The 16,743-nt window shown below is 41.8% G+C and overlaps 1 protein-coding gene across 1 annotated transcript; it reads right to left on the bottom strand.

Annotated features, from left to right (window-relative positions):
* Window positions 1-1,896: 1,896 nt before the first annotated feature.
* On the bottom strand, window positions 1,897-11,207 carry LOC137333276 (pancreatic secretory granule membrane major glycoprotein GP2-like). The gene is made up of 9 exons (XM_067997439.1): window positions 11,196-11,207; window positions 11,032-11,092; window positions 9,803-9,904; window positions 8,284-8,489; window positions 7,286-7,440; window positions 5,301-5,540; window positions 3,307-3,466; window positions 2,560-2,677; window positions 1,897-2,079 (listed from the first exon to the last, which is right to left on the bottom strand). The coding sequence occupies exons 1-9, from the start codon at window positions 11,196-11,198 to the stop codon at window positions 1,943-1,945; spliced, it is 1,182 nt and encodes a 393-aa protein (XP_067853540.1). The 5' UTR covers window positions 11,199-11,207; the 3' UTR covers window positions 1,897-1,942.
* Window positions 11,208-16,743: the final 5,536 nt, after the last annotated feature.

Consider the following 16,743-nt stretch of genomic DNA (forward strand, 5'->3'; position numbering starts at 1 on the left):
GGGCCCCGACAACATCCCAGCTGTAGTGCTGAAGACTTGTGCTCCAGAACTAGCTGCGCCTCTAGCCAAGCTGTTCCAGTACAGCTACAACACTGGCATCTACCAGACAATGGAAAATTGCCCAGGTATGTCCTGTCCACAAAAGCAGGACAAATCCAATCCGGCAAATTACCACCCCATCAGTCTACTCTCAGTCATCAGCAAAGTGATGGAAGGTGTCATCGACAGTGCTATCAAGTGGCACTTACTCACCAATAACCTGCTCACCGATGCTCAGTTTGGGTTCTGCCAGGACCACTCGGCTCCAGACCTCATTACAGCCTTGGTCCAAACATGGACAAAAGAGCTGAATTCCAGAGGTGAGGGTGTCTGCCCTTGACATCAAGGCAGCATTTGACCGAGTGTGGCACCAAGGAGCCCTAGTAAAATTGAAGTCAATGGGAATCAGGGGGAAAACTCTCCAGTGGCTGGAGTCATACCTAGCACAAAGGAAGATGGTAGTGGTTGTTGGAGGCCAATCATCTCAGCCCCAGGGCATTGCTGCAGGAGTTCAAGGCAGTGTCCTAGGCCCAACCATCTTCAGCTGCTTCATCAATGACCTTCCCTCCATCACAAGGTCAGAAATGGGGATGTTCGCTGATGACTGCACAGTGTTCAGTTCCATTCGCAACCCCTCAGATAATGAAGCAGTCCGAGCCCGCATGCAGCAAGACCTGGACAACATCCAGGCTTGGGCTCATAAGTGGCAAGTAACATTAGTGCCAGGCAATGACCATCTCCAACAAGAGAGTCTAACCACCTCCCCTTGACATTCAACGGCATTACCATCGCCGAATCCCCCACCATCAACATCCTGGGGGTCACCATTGACCAGAAACTGAACTGGACCAGCCATATAAATACTGTGGCTACGAGAGCAGGTCAGAGGCTGGGTATTCTGCGGCGAGTGACTCACCTCCTGACTCCCCAAAGCCTTTCCACCATCTACAAGGCACAAGTCAAGAGAGTGTGATGGAATACTCTCCACTTGCCTGGATAAGTGCAGCTCCAACAACACTCAAGAAGCTCGACACCATCCAAGATAAAGCAGCCCGCTTGATTGGCACCCCATCCACTACCCTAAACATTCACTCCCTTCACCACCGGCTCACAGTGGCTGCAGTGTGCACCATCCACAGGATGCACTGCAGCAACTCGCCAAGGCTTCTTAGACAGCACCTCCCAAACCCGCGACCTCTGCCACCTAGAAGGACAAGAGCAGCAGGCACATGGGAACACCACCTGCACGTTCCCCTCCAAGTCACACACCATCCCGACTTGGAAATATATCGCCGTTCCTTCATTGTCACTGGGTCAAAATCCTGGAACTCCCTTCCTAACAGCACTGTGGGAGAACCGTCACCACACGGACTGCAGCGGTTCAAGAAGGCAGCTCACCACCACCTTCTCAAGGGCAATTAGGGATGGGCAATAAATGCTGGCCTCGCCAGCGACGCCCACATCCAGTGAACGAATAAAAAAAACTGTTAATTTGCTATTTCGATTTTAAATTATGCACTTCAGTAGGTCAAGGATAATTCTATTTAAGAAGCCATCCCTTATGCTTAAATTTGGAGTGAAAGTGCTGATTGCAATATTAACTGGATGCACCTCAGCAAAACTATCAGTCTTCAGTCCTAACAATGACAAATCTAAGAAACAGAAGCTCACAATTGTAGTGTTTACACAGTTAGCTGGGAAGTAGCTACTTTAAAGAATGGAGAAGAGCCCCTTATATTGGTCAGTTATTTATCCCCAACAGCATTGTTTGTACTCAGTTAGACCCCAGTGATACCCATTGGATTGGCAGTAAAAGCATGAAGTCTCATTGTTGTTATGCACATACCACAAGATTAGTCATTTGTATTGATTGCTTTATTTTTCTTTAAAGTTTGTCTACATTTTAATTGTTGTCTGAATAGCTTTGAATGGCTCCAGCTGGTCTTTGCTTCCTCATTACTTTAGCCAAAGCAATTGCAAAGACAAGGAACACCATGGAAGATATCACAGCAATACCAGGAGCAGTAGCAAGCATCAAGTCTGCAGGAGAAGATTGAAGAGGAATTATACTGGTTTTGGCAAGAGAAAAAAGCCACTTCTGGCCCAATTAATACTGTCCCACTGTTGCAACCTGTGCCCTCATCCAGCTTAGTGTTCACTATAGATTGGACTCCTTGGCAAAGGAAAGCCATTTTTGGCATCAGTAGCTTCTGCTAGACTGGAACCCATAGTACATGTTCACCCCAGTTTGTCACTTAAGTGCCAGTCTCAGCTAGTATAGAAAGTGCTTAGATTGGACTAAAGGCACATTGTTGGGTAGACTATGGAGCACACCACTACATGTACCCTTTGTTCATGCTTTGTTTGACCTGGCAGTGCTTAATTTGGGTACCCAAAATTAGCTGGAACTTCCAATATCAAAATCCCTTCACTGAGCAAGCAATCAAGAAAAGCAAGTTTTTTTTTTAACGTTCAGAGCTGGGTTTTCTTCCCCGCAAAATCAACACAAGAGAAACTTACTAGCTTTATGCATGTGTGTCTCGGAGAGACGCCAATGAATAGGTCCATATGTCAGCAACCCTTTGTAACCAGTGTTAGCATCCCTTTTTGTCTTCAGTGATGATAGGCCAGGACAGTCCTGCACAAAGCAAGAATTTTAGTTCTATTCAAATTAATTTCACACCATTAAAAGCTGCTTTTGGGAGAGAACAAAGAGCATAATCTTGGCAAAGCCACATTACACTTTAATTAAGACCCAATTTATATACAAATTAAGTCACATCCCAATCTAGTAAATAGGCAATATGAAAAGCAGTTAGTTGACAAAAACTAAGATTTCAGCTCCAACTTAAAACTTGTTTTTAGTCAGTACATGAAAAGCAACAGCAAAAAAGTTTGTAAACAGCAATGAACATCTGTCGTTCATTATGTAATGGGACTAATCACAAATCTAGATTTAGATCAATTTTAAAGTCCTGGTATAAACACCAGTAACAAATCAAAGGCTGGTCAGGGCCATTAGTGACTGTATAGGTCACGTTTCAAAGGAAAATGTCCTGTTTACAAGATCCTTGCCAGTTGCAGGGAAATAGACAAACCTGTTAAGCATAGGTTAACTGAAAATATAAATACAAAAGTAGGGAGACTACCACAATGTTAGTTCTAGCCATGTCCTGTTAGGACCTTCCACTTCCCTCCCCATTTCCTTTACAAGAAAAAAGTCTACACTGGAAATCCAAGACACTACACCTAGCAAGAGAAACTTACAACAATACAAGGCTCCAGACTGTCAGGGACACAAATTTCAGTTCTGCAATGCAAGAACACTACTGGATACTTAATAAATCGAAACATCTGGACACTGAAGTTTGCCATAGTCTCATTTCCAATTTGATTGTGATACTGCACTGTCTCATCAGTAGGGCATCTAATGAGAAACACCAAAATTACATTTAGTAAATGGAATAGCTTAAGTTTGTCAAAATATGACATGGAATATTAAACATACTGGTATATTCAGACTGTCAATAGAATAAAATTGTTTTAAAAAGATCAGCTTATTTAAAGAGGAATTGAGAGGCTTGTATTCTGTTACACTGAAAGTGCCAGTATTTAAATAGTCGTTCAGTAAAAGAGTTCACCAATTTCAACAAGAGTGATTTAAATACCATTTGTTGCCAATATTCCCCTACAAATCGTTCCAATTATGCAGATGCTTACATTTGCAACTAATGGATCAAACTAAAATGTTTAGGGACTTTTTCATCTAAATTCACCACTATGATCATGAGTCACCAGTAGGAATGAGTGAACTCAATCTTGGCTAGGATTGAGGGACTAGCTAGTGGCAAAAACCCAAATGCTTGAAAGTTATTGGTTCAGCCAGACTGAACAAATTCCCATTATCCAGGATTTTTTTTTGCTACTTTATGAAATATAGTTCATTGGAAACAGTAAGCAAGAAAATAAGTACAAATGTAGCTTTAATACCTAAAATTAAAAGTCTGCCCAGCTAACTTTAATAAATATATTTTGACAGTGCTTCGTAGAGCATAAGTTTTATTAGGGCTCTAAAGTATTTAGAGCAACCTTAAATTTTGCTATAGAATTAGAATCATAACAGTACAGGCAGCCGTTTGGCCCATCAAGTCCATGCTGGCTCTATGCAAGAGCAATCTAGCTAGTCCCACTCCCCCACCCTTTTCCCATAGCCCTGCAAATTCTTCCAAGTACTTATCCAATTCCCTTTTGAAAGCCATGATTGAATCTGCCTCCACCACTCCCTCAGCTATGCATTCCAGATCCTAACCACTTGTGTTTAAATGTTTCTCATGGCACCTTTGGTAAAAGGACCAATCACTTTAAATCTATGTCCTCTGGTTCTTCACCCTTCTACCAAGGGGGAACAGTTTCTATCTAGACCCTTCATGATTTTGAATACCCATCAAATCTCCTTGCAAACATGTCTGTTCCAAGGAGAACCCCAGCTTCTCTCGTCTATCCACATAACTGAAGTCACTCATGCCAGGAATCATTCTAGTAAATCTCTTCTGCACCTTCTAAGGCCTTCACATCTTTCCTAAAGTGAACTGCCCAGAACAGGACACAATACTCCAGTTGTGGTCAAACCAGTGTTTTATAAGGTTAATCATGACATCTTGTTTATAAAGGCCAGGGTCCTGAATTTTTTAAAATATAAAATGCTCTCAATGTGCCCCACTAGCAATGGTGTTATACCCCCAGATCTGTTCTCTTACACCTTTTAGAATTGTGCCCTAGTTTATATTGCCTTTCATTCTTCCTACCAGAAAATGAATCCTCATTTTTCTGCATTAAATTTCATCTGCCATTGTCTGCCCATCCTCTTGAAGTATCACTATCCTCCTCACTGTTCACTATATTTCCAAGTAGTGTCACCTGCAAATTGTGCCCTCTACACCCAAGTCATTAATGCAAGAACAACAATGGTCCTAGTACCAACCCATGGGTACCATCACTGTATACCTCCCTCCAGTCTGAAAACCACCCAACTATTAACCACTACACTTTCCTGTTACTTAACCAATTCTGTGTCCATGCTGCTCCTGTTCTTTTATTCCATGGGCTTCAATCTTGAAGATAAGCCTATTATGTGGCACTTTAAATGCTTCATTAGCATTCTAGGGTAAGCATTTAGAAAAGGCTCATTCCTGGTTATGAATGAATGACCCTTGTACCTGTTGTGTCATTGTGCAAGGTTCTTGGGTCAATTTAATACTTACCCCCTTTTTATTAGGTAATACTGGGGCAAGTCATCTGGATTTTTTGTTGGTGTTGCCCAACAATCATTTATAGTCAAGACAAAAAAGTTTTGTTCTCCAGGTTCAATTTTCACACTGATGTACAGCCTCTCTGTCCAAGACAGAACTGGCAACTCCACATAAGCATTCTCGTACTTAGAGCTTTCATACAGAGTCATTGATACTGTAACTATTCCTTCCTGTACATGTAGCACTGTAATACTAAAAGAAATGGCACAGATTATTTCTGCTTCATACATCAAACTTGTAGATCACTGCCATACCAATTGAGAAGTTGTAATTTAGGTACCAATATCAAATTAATTGGTTAGAGAGAATGCTATAGGCTTCATAGCATGAGATGGTCATTAGACATTGTAGAGTATGAATGTATCTTAATAGCAAGATTTGCCAACAATTGCCTGCAGTTTTAGAAATTCTACATTCATACCTTCCAGCATTTATCTGGATCCAGCACATGATCTGACAAAAAGGTCAGGAACTCATTTAGCAATTTTATGCTAGTGAAAGTAACAGTTGTGAGATTTACTGTCCTGAACCCACCAATGTTTCTTGCAACATTAGTTTCAGATGGTAGGAAAGATAATGGAATCTTTACCCAAAGATGTAATAGAAAAACATCTAATGAAAATAAAAGTCAACATGGATTTCAGAAAGGAAGGTCATGTTTGATCAAACTTATTGAATTCTTTAAAGGAAACAAAGTAGACAAGGGTAATGCAGTAGATGTAATATTTGGATTTTCAAAAGGCCTTCAATAAAGATACTGCATTGTAGACTCATAACTAAGGTCAGAGCTTGTGGAGTCAGGGACAGATAGCAGAAGGGATAGCAAGCTGGCTACAAAACAGAGGTTAAGGGTAGCTACTCAGACTGGCAAAAGTGGGAAGTGGTGTTCCACAGGGATCAGTGCTGGGACCACTGTCAATTTGCATTAATTGTTTGGAATCAGAAGTACAATTTCAAAATTTGCATACACCAAATTGGGGGGTGTAGTTAATACAAGTGTCAAAATGCAAGAGGACAATAAGCTTGCAGAATGGGCATATAATGGCAAATGAATTTCAATATAGGAAAGAGAGGGCGTGCATTTTGGTAGGAAGAAATGAGGCCACATATTGCTTGGATAAGTGTCTAAATGGGATAGAGCAGCAAGATTGGGGGGGGGGGGGGTTACAGATACACATCACTAAAAATACAATGCAGGTTAATAAGGCCATAAAGGCAAATCAAGTACTGGGATTCATTTCTAGGGGATAGAATTGATGTTAACTTGAAGTACTATGTACAGTTCTGGTCTCCATATTATGGAAGATAGAGGGCAAAAAGGGTGATACTAGAACTGAAGATATAATGATCAGGAAAAGCTGATCAGGCTGGGGCTTTTCCAGAAAAAAGTGTGAGCTGATGGAGCAAATGTTTCCACATGGAGTCCAAAACTAGGTTATATTTTTTTTTAAAAACTTAGTGACTAATAATCTATGAGAATTTAGGAGAAACTTCTTTACCAAAAGAATGGTGCCCCAAGGAGCAGTTGAAGCAAACATGCATTTAAGAGGAAAGCATGATGGAGAAAGGAATAGAAGGATATGCTGATAGGAGGGAGAAGGTTCAGTGGAGCATAAACACCAGTAGGGCTGAATGGCCTGTTTGTGCTGTAGTTTTGATGTTAAGATGCAAATAGTTTTTTTTAAATTAAACAGTCTAGAGTTTTAGAAAACTCATCCTTTAGTTTAATGTCAAAATGAAGGCCCCTTGGCAGGATTAGGCACTTTCAAGCTAGCTGGATTTCAGACAAAGTATTGTTACATTTCAACTTACACTAAAGGTGAGCTTATGAGCATTCATTAAAAGTCAGACACCAGGCCAGTTACATTCCTACAACACAAGCAAAGTCAAAAAGTTGTACAAGAGGTAACAACTCAGTACTGAAGACAAGAACTTACGTAGTCTTTGGCTGTATTGGGAATTTAAGTTGTACTGTTCTTTCACGATTGTATACACAAGTAAAGTCAATTGCTTCAGAAGGAAGCCTGGTGATGATTCCTGTCATATGTCCGGTCTGCACTCCATTCATATACATGATGTGTGTAGCATTACTCTAGAAAATGAAATTTCCATTAGAAACTCTATTCTGAAATGCAGCTTGTTCCAAGTGGTTCTACAGAGTCTTCATTCTAGACCTGCTCAGGGAAAAATTAACCCTACTTGGGTCAGTGGAGCCATGAGCTACTTCTAATTAAAAGAGACTGCTGATGTAAGTTCATATACAGGGAGGGACAAAGTCCATTTGTCCTAATGTAATATTTTTAAAGGGGTTTGCATTAAATCAATGCAAATGGTTTAATATTGCCTATCTCCTACATTTGATAGGAGAGTGTTTCAGATTCCCTTTCAGTCCAAGGTAAGGATTTTAATTTCCTCCATTAGTATATGGCAAGACCAGCCAAATCCATTTTTAGCTCACAAATTGAATTCAAGATGTTATCCAAAAGTATCCACCCCATCAAGTGACAAACATTCAAAAAGGTTACTCAAAGTGCAGCTAGGAGGAAAGGATTGTTCACCTCCCCAGGTTAAATTTCCCTTCCTACCCTGGTCATTTTTTGATCTCACTTTATACCTTATAACTTTCATTTCATAGACTGAAACCATGTAACCGCAATCTAGAATGGATATGCATTACCACATTTCTTCTTCCTTCCAAAAATCAAGTTTCTAGATTGTCTCAATAAGACTAAACTAGATAAGACAGTTGCTTACTGCTATACATCTTAGGTCAATTGCAACAACTGCTTATGAAGCTGGTTACAGGTCCCAAACTGGTTATATTTTCTAGCTAAAATCTAGAATTCCTATGGGACCTTGCCGAATAGGTAAATAGCTTGAACATGCAAAAGATTTTAAGCGCAACAATATAGACAAAGTTCATTGAAATTCTTACCAGGACAACAGTGCCACAGCTGGAGTAATTACTGTGGTGTATAGTGATTGCATAGTATTCTTCTCCATTTATAACTTGTATTGCAGCTTTGCAAGCACCCTCAAACAACTGTATAGAGTCCACAGTTACATTTTTCCAGTCAAAGTAATCCTTAATAATCAACACTTTTATGTAGTTCTGCTCACACATAACCTCCATTTTTACATCTGCAGAGAAAAAAAATCAAGCTACTAATACACCCCTCCTCACCATATGATGTTTTAGATAGCTATGTATTACAATTTATTTTACATTCAAACCATAGTTTGTGACCTCATCTATAAAAATCACATCATAAAGGTAAAGATTAAAAATTAAATTATCCTGACAAAGGATAAAGTGTGAAGAGATGGGGAAATGATTAAGTACTTGTGAATGTATCACTAATTACAACTAAATTTATAATTGTAATAGACTTAAAAAGCCATGGAACATAAAAAAAGAGCAGGAGTAAGCCATACAGCCCCTAAAGTCTGCTCTGCCATTCAATAAGATCATGGCTGATCTTTGACTTAAACTCCACTGTCCCACCCGATCCCCATATCCCTCGATAGTCCAAAAACCAAAGGAGATGAGAGAACATTGGTAGGTCACTAGCTATCACCACAAGCCACAAGGAATTGCTGTCCACTTAGGAGGGTCTGCTGGACTGGAAGCAAGCAACTGAGATACCTATGCTGGGGCAGGGGTGGGGGGTGGGGGAAACAAATCTTGCTCATGCAATTACAGATCCATTAACCCATCAAAACAGCTGTAACAGACTAGATTATTAAGAGTCTGTACAGTAAACAGCAGAGAAAAAACAATTAAAACATTAGGGACCTTACAGATGGTAGAATTCATTATGAATGTTGATCATTTTCAGACCATATTTAAAACAAAGACCCACATGACTAATCCCTGGCTTTTTGTACTACTGGAAGTCTGTCAAGAAGTCCCACATGAAGATCCCCAGTTAAGTTAAAAGCTACAGAAATTCCATGCAGAACACAAGACTAGATAAATTAACAGGAAACAATATTCAGAAGCTCCATTTCAGACAGGGTCAGGTGGAAGGACTGAAGAATGGAGAGATCATTGCTTGATCCCATTTTTAAAAATCTAGATTATTTCAATATTAAATCAAAGGGCAGTTCAACATTACAAAACCAGGAGCAATAGTCAAGTTGTAAATTCAGCAGAGTAATAAACATTAGGGGAATTGAAAAACCAGTTAACACACTGTTGAGGGTGGATAATAGACAGCAACTTTTTTTTTAAAAAAGCACCATAACTTCTGCTCTAGTGTAGATGAGATTGTAACAAACAGGCAGAGTCATTCAAAACAATGTTTAAATTCAAACACCTTTTATAAGGTCAGGTTACATGTAGTGGTATCTGTTAGAATTTTTAAAAGTCAGGCTAGGTTTCAGTGCACAACTAGTCACTAGCTTGTACTGAAACATTAATGCTAAACCAGGTGAGTACACATCAGTTTTACCTTCACACGTCTCTCCTTTGAGCCCATGAACACATCTGCACTGAGCAACTTCATTCACAACAGTGCAGGTCCCTTCATTCTTACAGAGGTTGGGATCACAGCCTATTGGTTAAATTAGTACAACCAAATTAGTGCAAGCTGAACACATTTCTTATTCCCACTGCACCTATGTACACTGACATTATTAGTACCTGTCACTCTTATTGCATATTGGAGTCATCAATACACAGTCAATTTATAATTGGAATGGACTCCTTAAAACATAAGAGCAGGAGTAGGCCATACAGCCACTCAAGTCTGCTCAGCCATGCAATATCATAGCTGATCTTACTCTTCAAAATTTCACCAAGGGAACCACATTGAACTATTAATTATGGTATGTACAGCAATATCTGAAACTGACAAAAAGGACTGCAACATTAACTCTTTCTCCACAGATGCTATCTCACTTGCTGAGCTTTTCCAGCATTTTCTCTATTTCCAATTTCCAGCAACTATAGTATTTTGCTTTTGAATATCTGAAGCTCAGTTGGTTTCAGTCTAATTCCAGATCAGTTACTGAGGAAGTTACTTTAGTCAACTGGTGCATAAACAATTGAAGAGCTATCAGCTTACTTAATACCAGCTGTGAAGTTGGGTAGCTAATTCAAAACCAACTGGTGTAGACCATGCTGAAACAGCCATTGCCAGAAGTTTCAACATGGAATTCCTAGTTAAAAAATGTTAGACCTCAAGGTGATGAAAGGTAGGATATAGCCCACATCTAAACTCATTCCAGTTAAGTTTGAATTTCTTACTCTCTGGTTTGAGAAGAGCTGTTTGCCTTATTAATGGATAAATCTTAAGTTAGAAGATCAAGATTATGTATCATGTACTCCTAGTAGCACATATACAGCTCAAGTCAAAGAGTTCGGGCAGCATTACTTTAACAGAAACGAAGCGATAGAAAAAACAAGAGCGGGTTTTTGGAATGTACATTCATTCCTCTTATGCAAGAAACCCTGAAAAAAACAAAAATAAAAATCACATTTCACTATCATCTCCAGGACAGTTAACTGGTGGCGGAGGCCACGGGTCCCTTGTTCGTTTTCAATATATCTTGAGATTCAAAGTGTGTTTTATCTATACACATAGAGACGAAGAAAAACAAATCATTCAGGTTTTACAAAGGACGGGGTGGGATATTCACTTTTTACAGTACAGTGGTGAAGCAATTCTCGATCACTTACCAGTACTATAGGCTGGAACAAAAACGCCACAAAATAACAACATCAGCACCTCGAACAGCGCCTGCAAAAAAACACACGATATCATCATTTCTATTTCACTTAGTGTCATTGTTTTAAAATGCATTTTATCATTTTTTTTTTTAATAATCCCCGCTTATACATACCATTTGTGTACTTTTCTCCACTACTCATTATCCTCCACTGGTCGAAGAGCTTTTAAGGTTTTCTTTGCCGGTTAGTGGGCGGGGCAACAGATATTAGTCTCAGCTGATATGGATCAAGTCTCCGAGAAGAGAGTGGGCTAGATTTGATGAATTCGAGATTCAATCAGCACCACAATTAGTCACTTTGGGAAATTTTCTTTTGTTGTGTGTTTTTAGGCCCCCCTTTTATAAGAAGGGGAGGTTAGGGTGTGTTTATGTAGAGAAGAACCCAAAGAAAACCAAAACCAGAGTCAAATAATAATTTTATTGTTGTGATCCAGGATGCACTCCAGCCCCTGCGGTGCCCACCGGTCGCGGAAAGCCTCAAGTGTACCGGCAGACACCGCGTGCTCCCTCTCCAGGGCCACCCGAGCGCGGAGAATTCCGCAGAAGAAAGGCAGACAGTCGGAGCGACCGCCCCCACGGGCCGCGTCTAGCCTGGGCCTGTGACTAGCCACCTTGGACAGGCCCAGGAGCAGGCCCACGAGGACGTCCCCCGACTTGCCCACCCCGCCTCCTCACTGGGTGGCCAAAGATCAGGAGTGTGGGACTGAGGTGCAGCCAGAACTTGAGGAGCAGCCCCCTTAAATAGTGGAACAGGGGCTGCAGCCTCCCACGCCCTGTGAATAAATGAAACACGGACTCATCCAGGCCGCAGTAATTGCAGGCGGCCTGGGAGTCTGTGAAATGGCTCAAAAGCCTGTTTGTAGGGACTGCTCCGTCAACACACTTTTGGAGATTGAAGGGGGGAGGGGACAATGTTGACAGAAAGTAATGCTTACAGTCCACTCCACAAGGAGCTCCTGAACATGTGATTAACTATTGGTTTCCTAAAGGAAGATGGACACTGACATCATCATCTCACCATGGAGTATTTGAGATACAATTAAGATTCATTACTCTTTTCTTTTTTGGGGGATTTTGTCGTGAGAGGTTTGTTCCCGGTGCTTTTTTTTGTGTGTGATTTAGGCCCCCCTTTTATAAGAAGGGGGGGGGGGTTAGAGTGTGTTTTATTTATAACAAATCATAAACCAAATAACAGAGTCAAATAATAATTTTATTACAATGCTCCAGCCCCTGCGGTGCCCACCGGTCGCGGAAAGCCTAAAGCATACCGGCAGACACCACGTGCTCCCTCTCCAGGGCCACCCGAGCGTGGAGAATGCCACGGAAGAGAGGCAGACACTCGGAGCGACCGCCCCCACAGGCTGCGTCTAACCTGGACCTGTGGATAGCCACCTTGGACAGGCCCAGGAGCAGGCCCACGAGGACGTCCCCGACCTGCCCCACCCCCCCCCCCCCCACCTCACCGGGTGGCCAAAGATCAGGAGCGTGGGACTGACATGCAGCCAGAACTTGAGGAGCAGCCCCCACGCCCTGTGAATAAATGAAATAGGGACTCATCCAGGCTGGAGTAATTGCAGGCGGCCTGGGAGTCTGTGAAATGGCTCAAAAGCCTGTGCCGTGAAACACACTTTTGGAAATCGAAGGGGGGAGGGGATAATGTTGACAGAAAGTAATGCTTACAGTCCACTCCACAAGGAGTTCCTGAACATGTGATTGACTATTGGTTTCCCAAAGGAAGATGGACACTGACATCATCATCTCACCATGGAGTATTTGAGGTACAATTAAGATTCATTAAGGTCACAGCTACCTGGAAGTGATGATAGAAGACATTGTACAATTGTAGTGCTGAAGGGCCTGTCATAGATCCTTAGATCAGTAGGGATGGCCTATTTTTTGATTGAACGAATTAAAATGACACTGGGATAACCCGAAGAACAGCTCTACAAATGCCCCCTCATCTGAGGAAGCACTACTATGTAATATTCTGAACATGAAGTCCAATCAAAACTAAAGAAGCTTACATTAAAAGAAAGAACTTGCATTTATATAGCGCCTTTCATGACTTCAGGACATCCCAACTGGTTTACAGCTAATGAAGTACTTTTGAAGTGTAGTCACTGTTGTAATGTAGCCAATTTGTGCACAGCATGGTCCCACAGAGAACAATGAGTTAATGATCAAATAATCTGTTTTAGTGATGTTGGGTTGAGGGATAATTATTGGCCAGGACACTGAGAGAATTCCCCTGCTCTTCTTTGAATAGCGGCATGGGATCTTTTACATCCACCTAAGAGGGAAGATGGGGCCTCGGTTTAACGTCTCATCCAAAAGATGGTACCTCCGACGGTGCAGCACTCCCTCAGTACTGCACTAAAGTGCCAGTTTAGATTATGTGCTCAAGTACTAAATCAAAATATTGTTATCTCTGTCGATTAAATAGTGCAATGTGCTGTAGTGCCCACCGGTAGCTGAAGAAAAACTTTCCCCTGCTCTCTGTCCTGAGGAGACATTTATTCCATTAATCTGGTCTGGATTTGAACCCCAATCCCAGATATGAAAAAGCTAATGTCCAACCCACTGCATCACCCAGTTACTTTCAGTAGGGGTGGCAAGTGCATGTCAAAGGCCAACACTCTTCAAGCAGCCTCCTGGTGAGGGTGCCCCTAATAAAATATAAGGCAACCTACCCAAAATGAAAATGACCTCATTCTAGGTTTAAATCACAATTCTTCGATTTGCAATGATTGCAATGCTGCTGAAGTCCTGCAGTGTCCATCAATCACAGAAAGCATTAAGAGAACCAATAGACATCGCATGCTCATATTCCATGGTCAGCTGGGTGTCTACCAATGCTCAGAAAATGGGTGAGCAGATGGAGTGAGCACTCCCGGCAATCCTATGCATCCTGAACTTATATATCATGGTTTTCACCAGGCCAAGATTCTAGGAGTCTCGAATTTGATTGAGGAAATCTTGGGGAGCATCATCTAAGGCTTCAGAATGGGATTCCCAATGGACATTCCTTTGTATATGCTCTATAGGGAGGGAGAAGAAGGTGAGCAAGAGGCTGTCATGGAAGCCAGGAGAATCAAGCAGCACTGGTGAAGAACCAGACCCATATGGAGATACCCAGCGAGACTACAAACCACATTTTCCAACATATCATTACAGGTATATCTCTGGAGGCTTCATTTCATTTCTGAAGTCCTGAAGAACTTTGCATCCTCCTACAGGATGAGCTGCCAAGTACTTGAAGAACAAGGATAGCATTCTTAGTAGAGGAGAAAATAACAACTGTGCTTAAATTTTTGCCACTGAATCAATCCAGGGAACCACTGGTGACTGCCAATTTAGTCGACGTGAGGTACATTACAAGTTTGCAGGGAGCTACCATGGCTTTATCCTGAGGCAGTCTAGTGTCCCTGCTCTCTTTCATGATCAAGGGCAAGTCACCAGACAAGGGTTACCTATTACTGCTCTAGCTCATGAACTCACTACATTGGACCACCAGCAGAGAAGTGTTAGAACGAAGCTCATATCCGAGCTCAAATCAGGATAGAGCAAACTAGTGGTATGTTGAAAGGAAGATTCAGGTGTCTTGACAGGTCAGAAGGCTCTTTGCAAATGCTCCGAGCACAGTGTTCAGAATAGTTATCACCTGCTGTGTGTTCCACAATCTTGCTCTGCAAAAAGGCTTGGAGATAAACATCCCCGAGGTGGAATGAAAGGCAAAGACTCAATCCATCAAAGCAGAAATAGAGGGACATGAAGAGGATGCAGCAGCACAATCAGCTGAGAAGCCAATTTATTTTGGAAACCTTTGGGCATGTGTAATGAATCTTTTGCCATTGCACCTTAAATATCAACGTCACCATTCTCCAGACCCCAGATCCATTTTAATCCCTCCATTTATATGACTGTCTGAAAGAATTTAATGCAACAAACATTATTAGCAATAGCAGTTCAAGTTTATATTGCAAAGGTGAAGTACAAATGACATAATACTGTGCAACACATCATTATGGTTCTGGAATATTTTGGCAAAACCTAAATTGAGAATCACCCCCAAGCTTACTCCTTGTGAGTTTATGAACTCTCCTTTGCCCTATTCTCATACTGGTTCTAAGTGCCACCTGAGACCTTGGCGTTTGTGAAATGGATGGCTGCTTACATTTACAATAAGCTTCTTTGGACAAAGGTGGCCCTCCTCTCAGGGTGGCTGAGTCCTGGTATGGACCCACGGCAGTCTGTGCCTCTGGGCTTGGCTCCACAGCAGCCTGTCCTGCATAATTCTTCCCACTTGTGAAGGCAACCAAGGAGACAGAGCAAAGAGCTCTCTTGTGCTGCTGTCATGTTGGAGAGCAGGCTCCTTGGAGCATTCTCCTGCTATCCCACTGAAAGTAGGATCAGGACACCAGCGACCACTGATCTGTGGAAGAATAGACTTAATGGAATCAGTAAGATCACCTGAGTTAGCTGATGTCCTCCGAGCCCTGCAAGATATTGGTCTGGAGAAATCAGGATCTGGTAGTCATTGATCTCTCCGTTCAGTCTCCCAATGCCTACAGGCCATTAGTAAATGCTTCTATGTTGGAGGCACTTGGTGGTGCCACAGAGGATAGTATTGAACTCGGCCACAACCAAAGCCATATGACACACATCATATGAGATGGAACACAGAACATCCATACGTGTTTCATTGAATGCACACTCCAGAGCCAAGGGCTGACTTTTCCTAAGCCCCTTGTCAGGAACCTCAGATTCCAATTCCACTCCCACATCCTCTGGTTTCCTTGTGTTCTGTCACTTGGCGAATGACAACTCCTCATTTTTACTATCTAATTTATCCTGGTTGTTATTGCATCTTTTCCATCCATTTTGGGGCCTTCACACAATAACAGCAACAGATATGATATGCATGAAATTGAATTCAATTGCAACATATTCATCTGCTCTGAATGAGCCCACTATGGCTGCAGGGCCTCCAACTTCTCCATTCTCTATTTCTTCAGAGGAGTTTGTGTCCAATATCTCCATTGCCTCTTCCTCGTGATGGGGGTTAGGACACTGATCTCTGCTGGTCCATCCACCTGTTGCCCGATGGTCCTAAGCACTATGAACAATTTTCTCCTCCATGAAGAGGGAATAGTTTAACTAATGTTTAATGTTCTCCTACTCTTCCCTTTCAATTCTGATTATCTTTCACCTCTTGAAATGGAAGATTGACAGCTGTATGAGGACAAAAAGAGGCGGCCGCCATATTGGTTAAGACGCTCCTAAGGCGTCCCTGGCAGCCGCCTGAAATGAACATTGACCTCATTAAAATATTTAATTAGGCGTCCTGCACTTTTATAAGGACACTTTTGGGAAATTGGTGCCTGGGAGCTTTTGATTCGCTCATTCTTAAGCATGTCCAGAAAAACATGTCACAAACATTCAGGTTGAAGCAGCGATATTTAAAGGGATACCCATCTCCATTAAGGTAAATTTCTGGTTATTCATTTTTGGCTGCTGGGAATCTTTGGAGCCATTTTTTGGCTGTTTTGGCTGAGATTTGGCAATTTTTGAGAGCTGTTGAAGAACTGACTTTTTGCTGCAGCTGCTCCACTTGACTTCATTGGCTGTAAGAGTACCGGAAAAGATGGGATTATTATTGAGG

Source organism: Heptranchias perlo, chromosome 16 (genome assembly GCF_035084215.1).
Source record: "Heptranchias perlo isolate sHepPer1 chromosome 16, sHepPer1.hap1, whole genome shotgun sequence".
In the NCBI taxonomy this organism is placed as follows: domain Eukaryota; kingdom Metazoa; phylum Chordata; class Chondrichthyes; order Hexanchiformes; family Hexanchidae; genus Heptranchias; species Heptranchias perlo.

Excerpts from the sequence above, each read along its gene's own strand:
- LOC137333276 (XM_067997439.1), bottom strand. Across the intron at positions 3,467-5,300 it reads TATTACCTAATAAAAAGGGG|ATGCCCTACTGATGAGACAG; the intron begins GTAAGTATTAAA and ends GTTTCTCATTAG. Across the intron at positions 2,080-2,559 it reads GACACACATGCATAAAGCTA|ACTTGATGCTTGCTACTGCT; the intron begins GTAAGTTTCTCT and ends CTTCTCCTGCAG.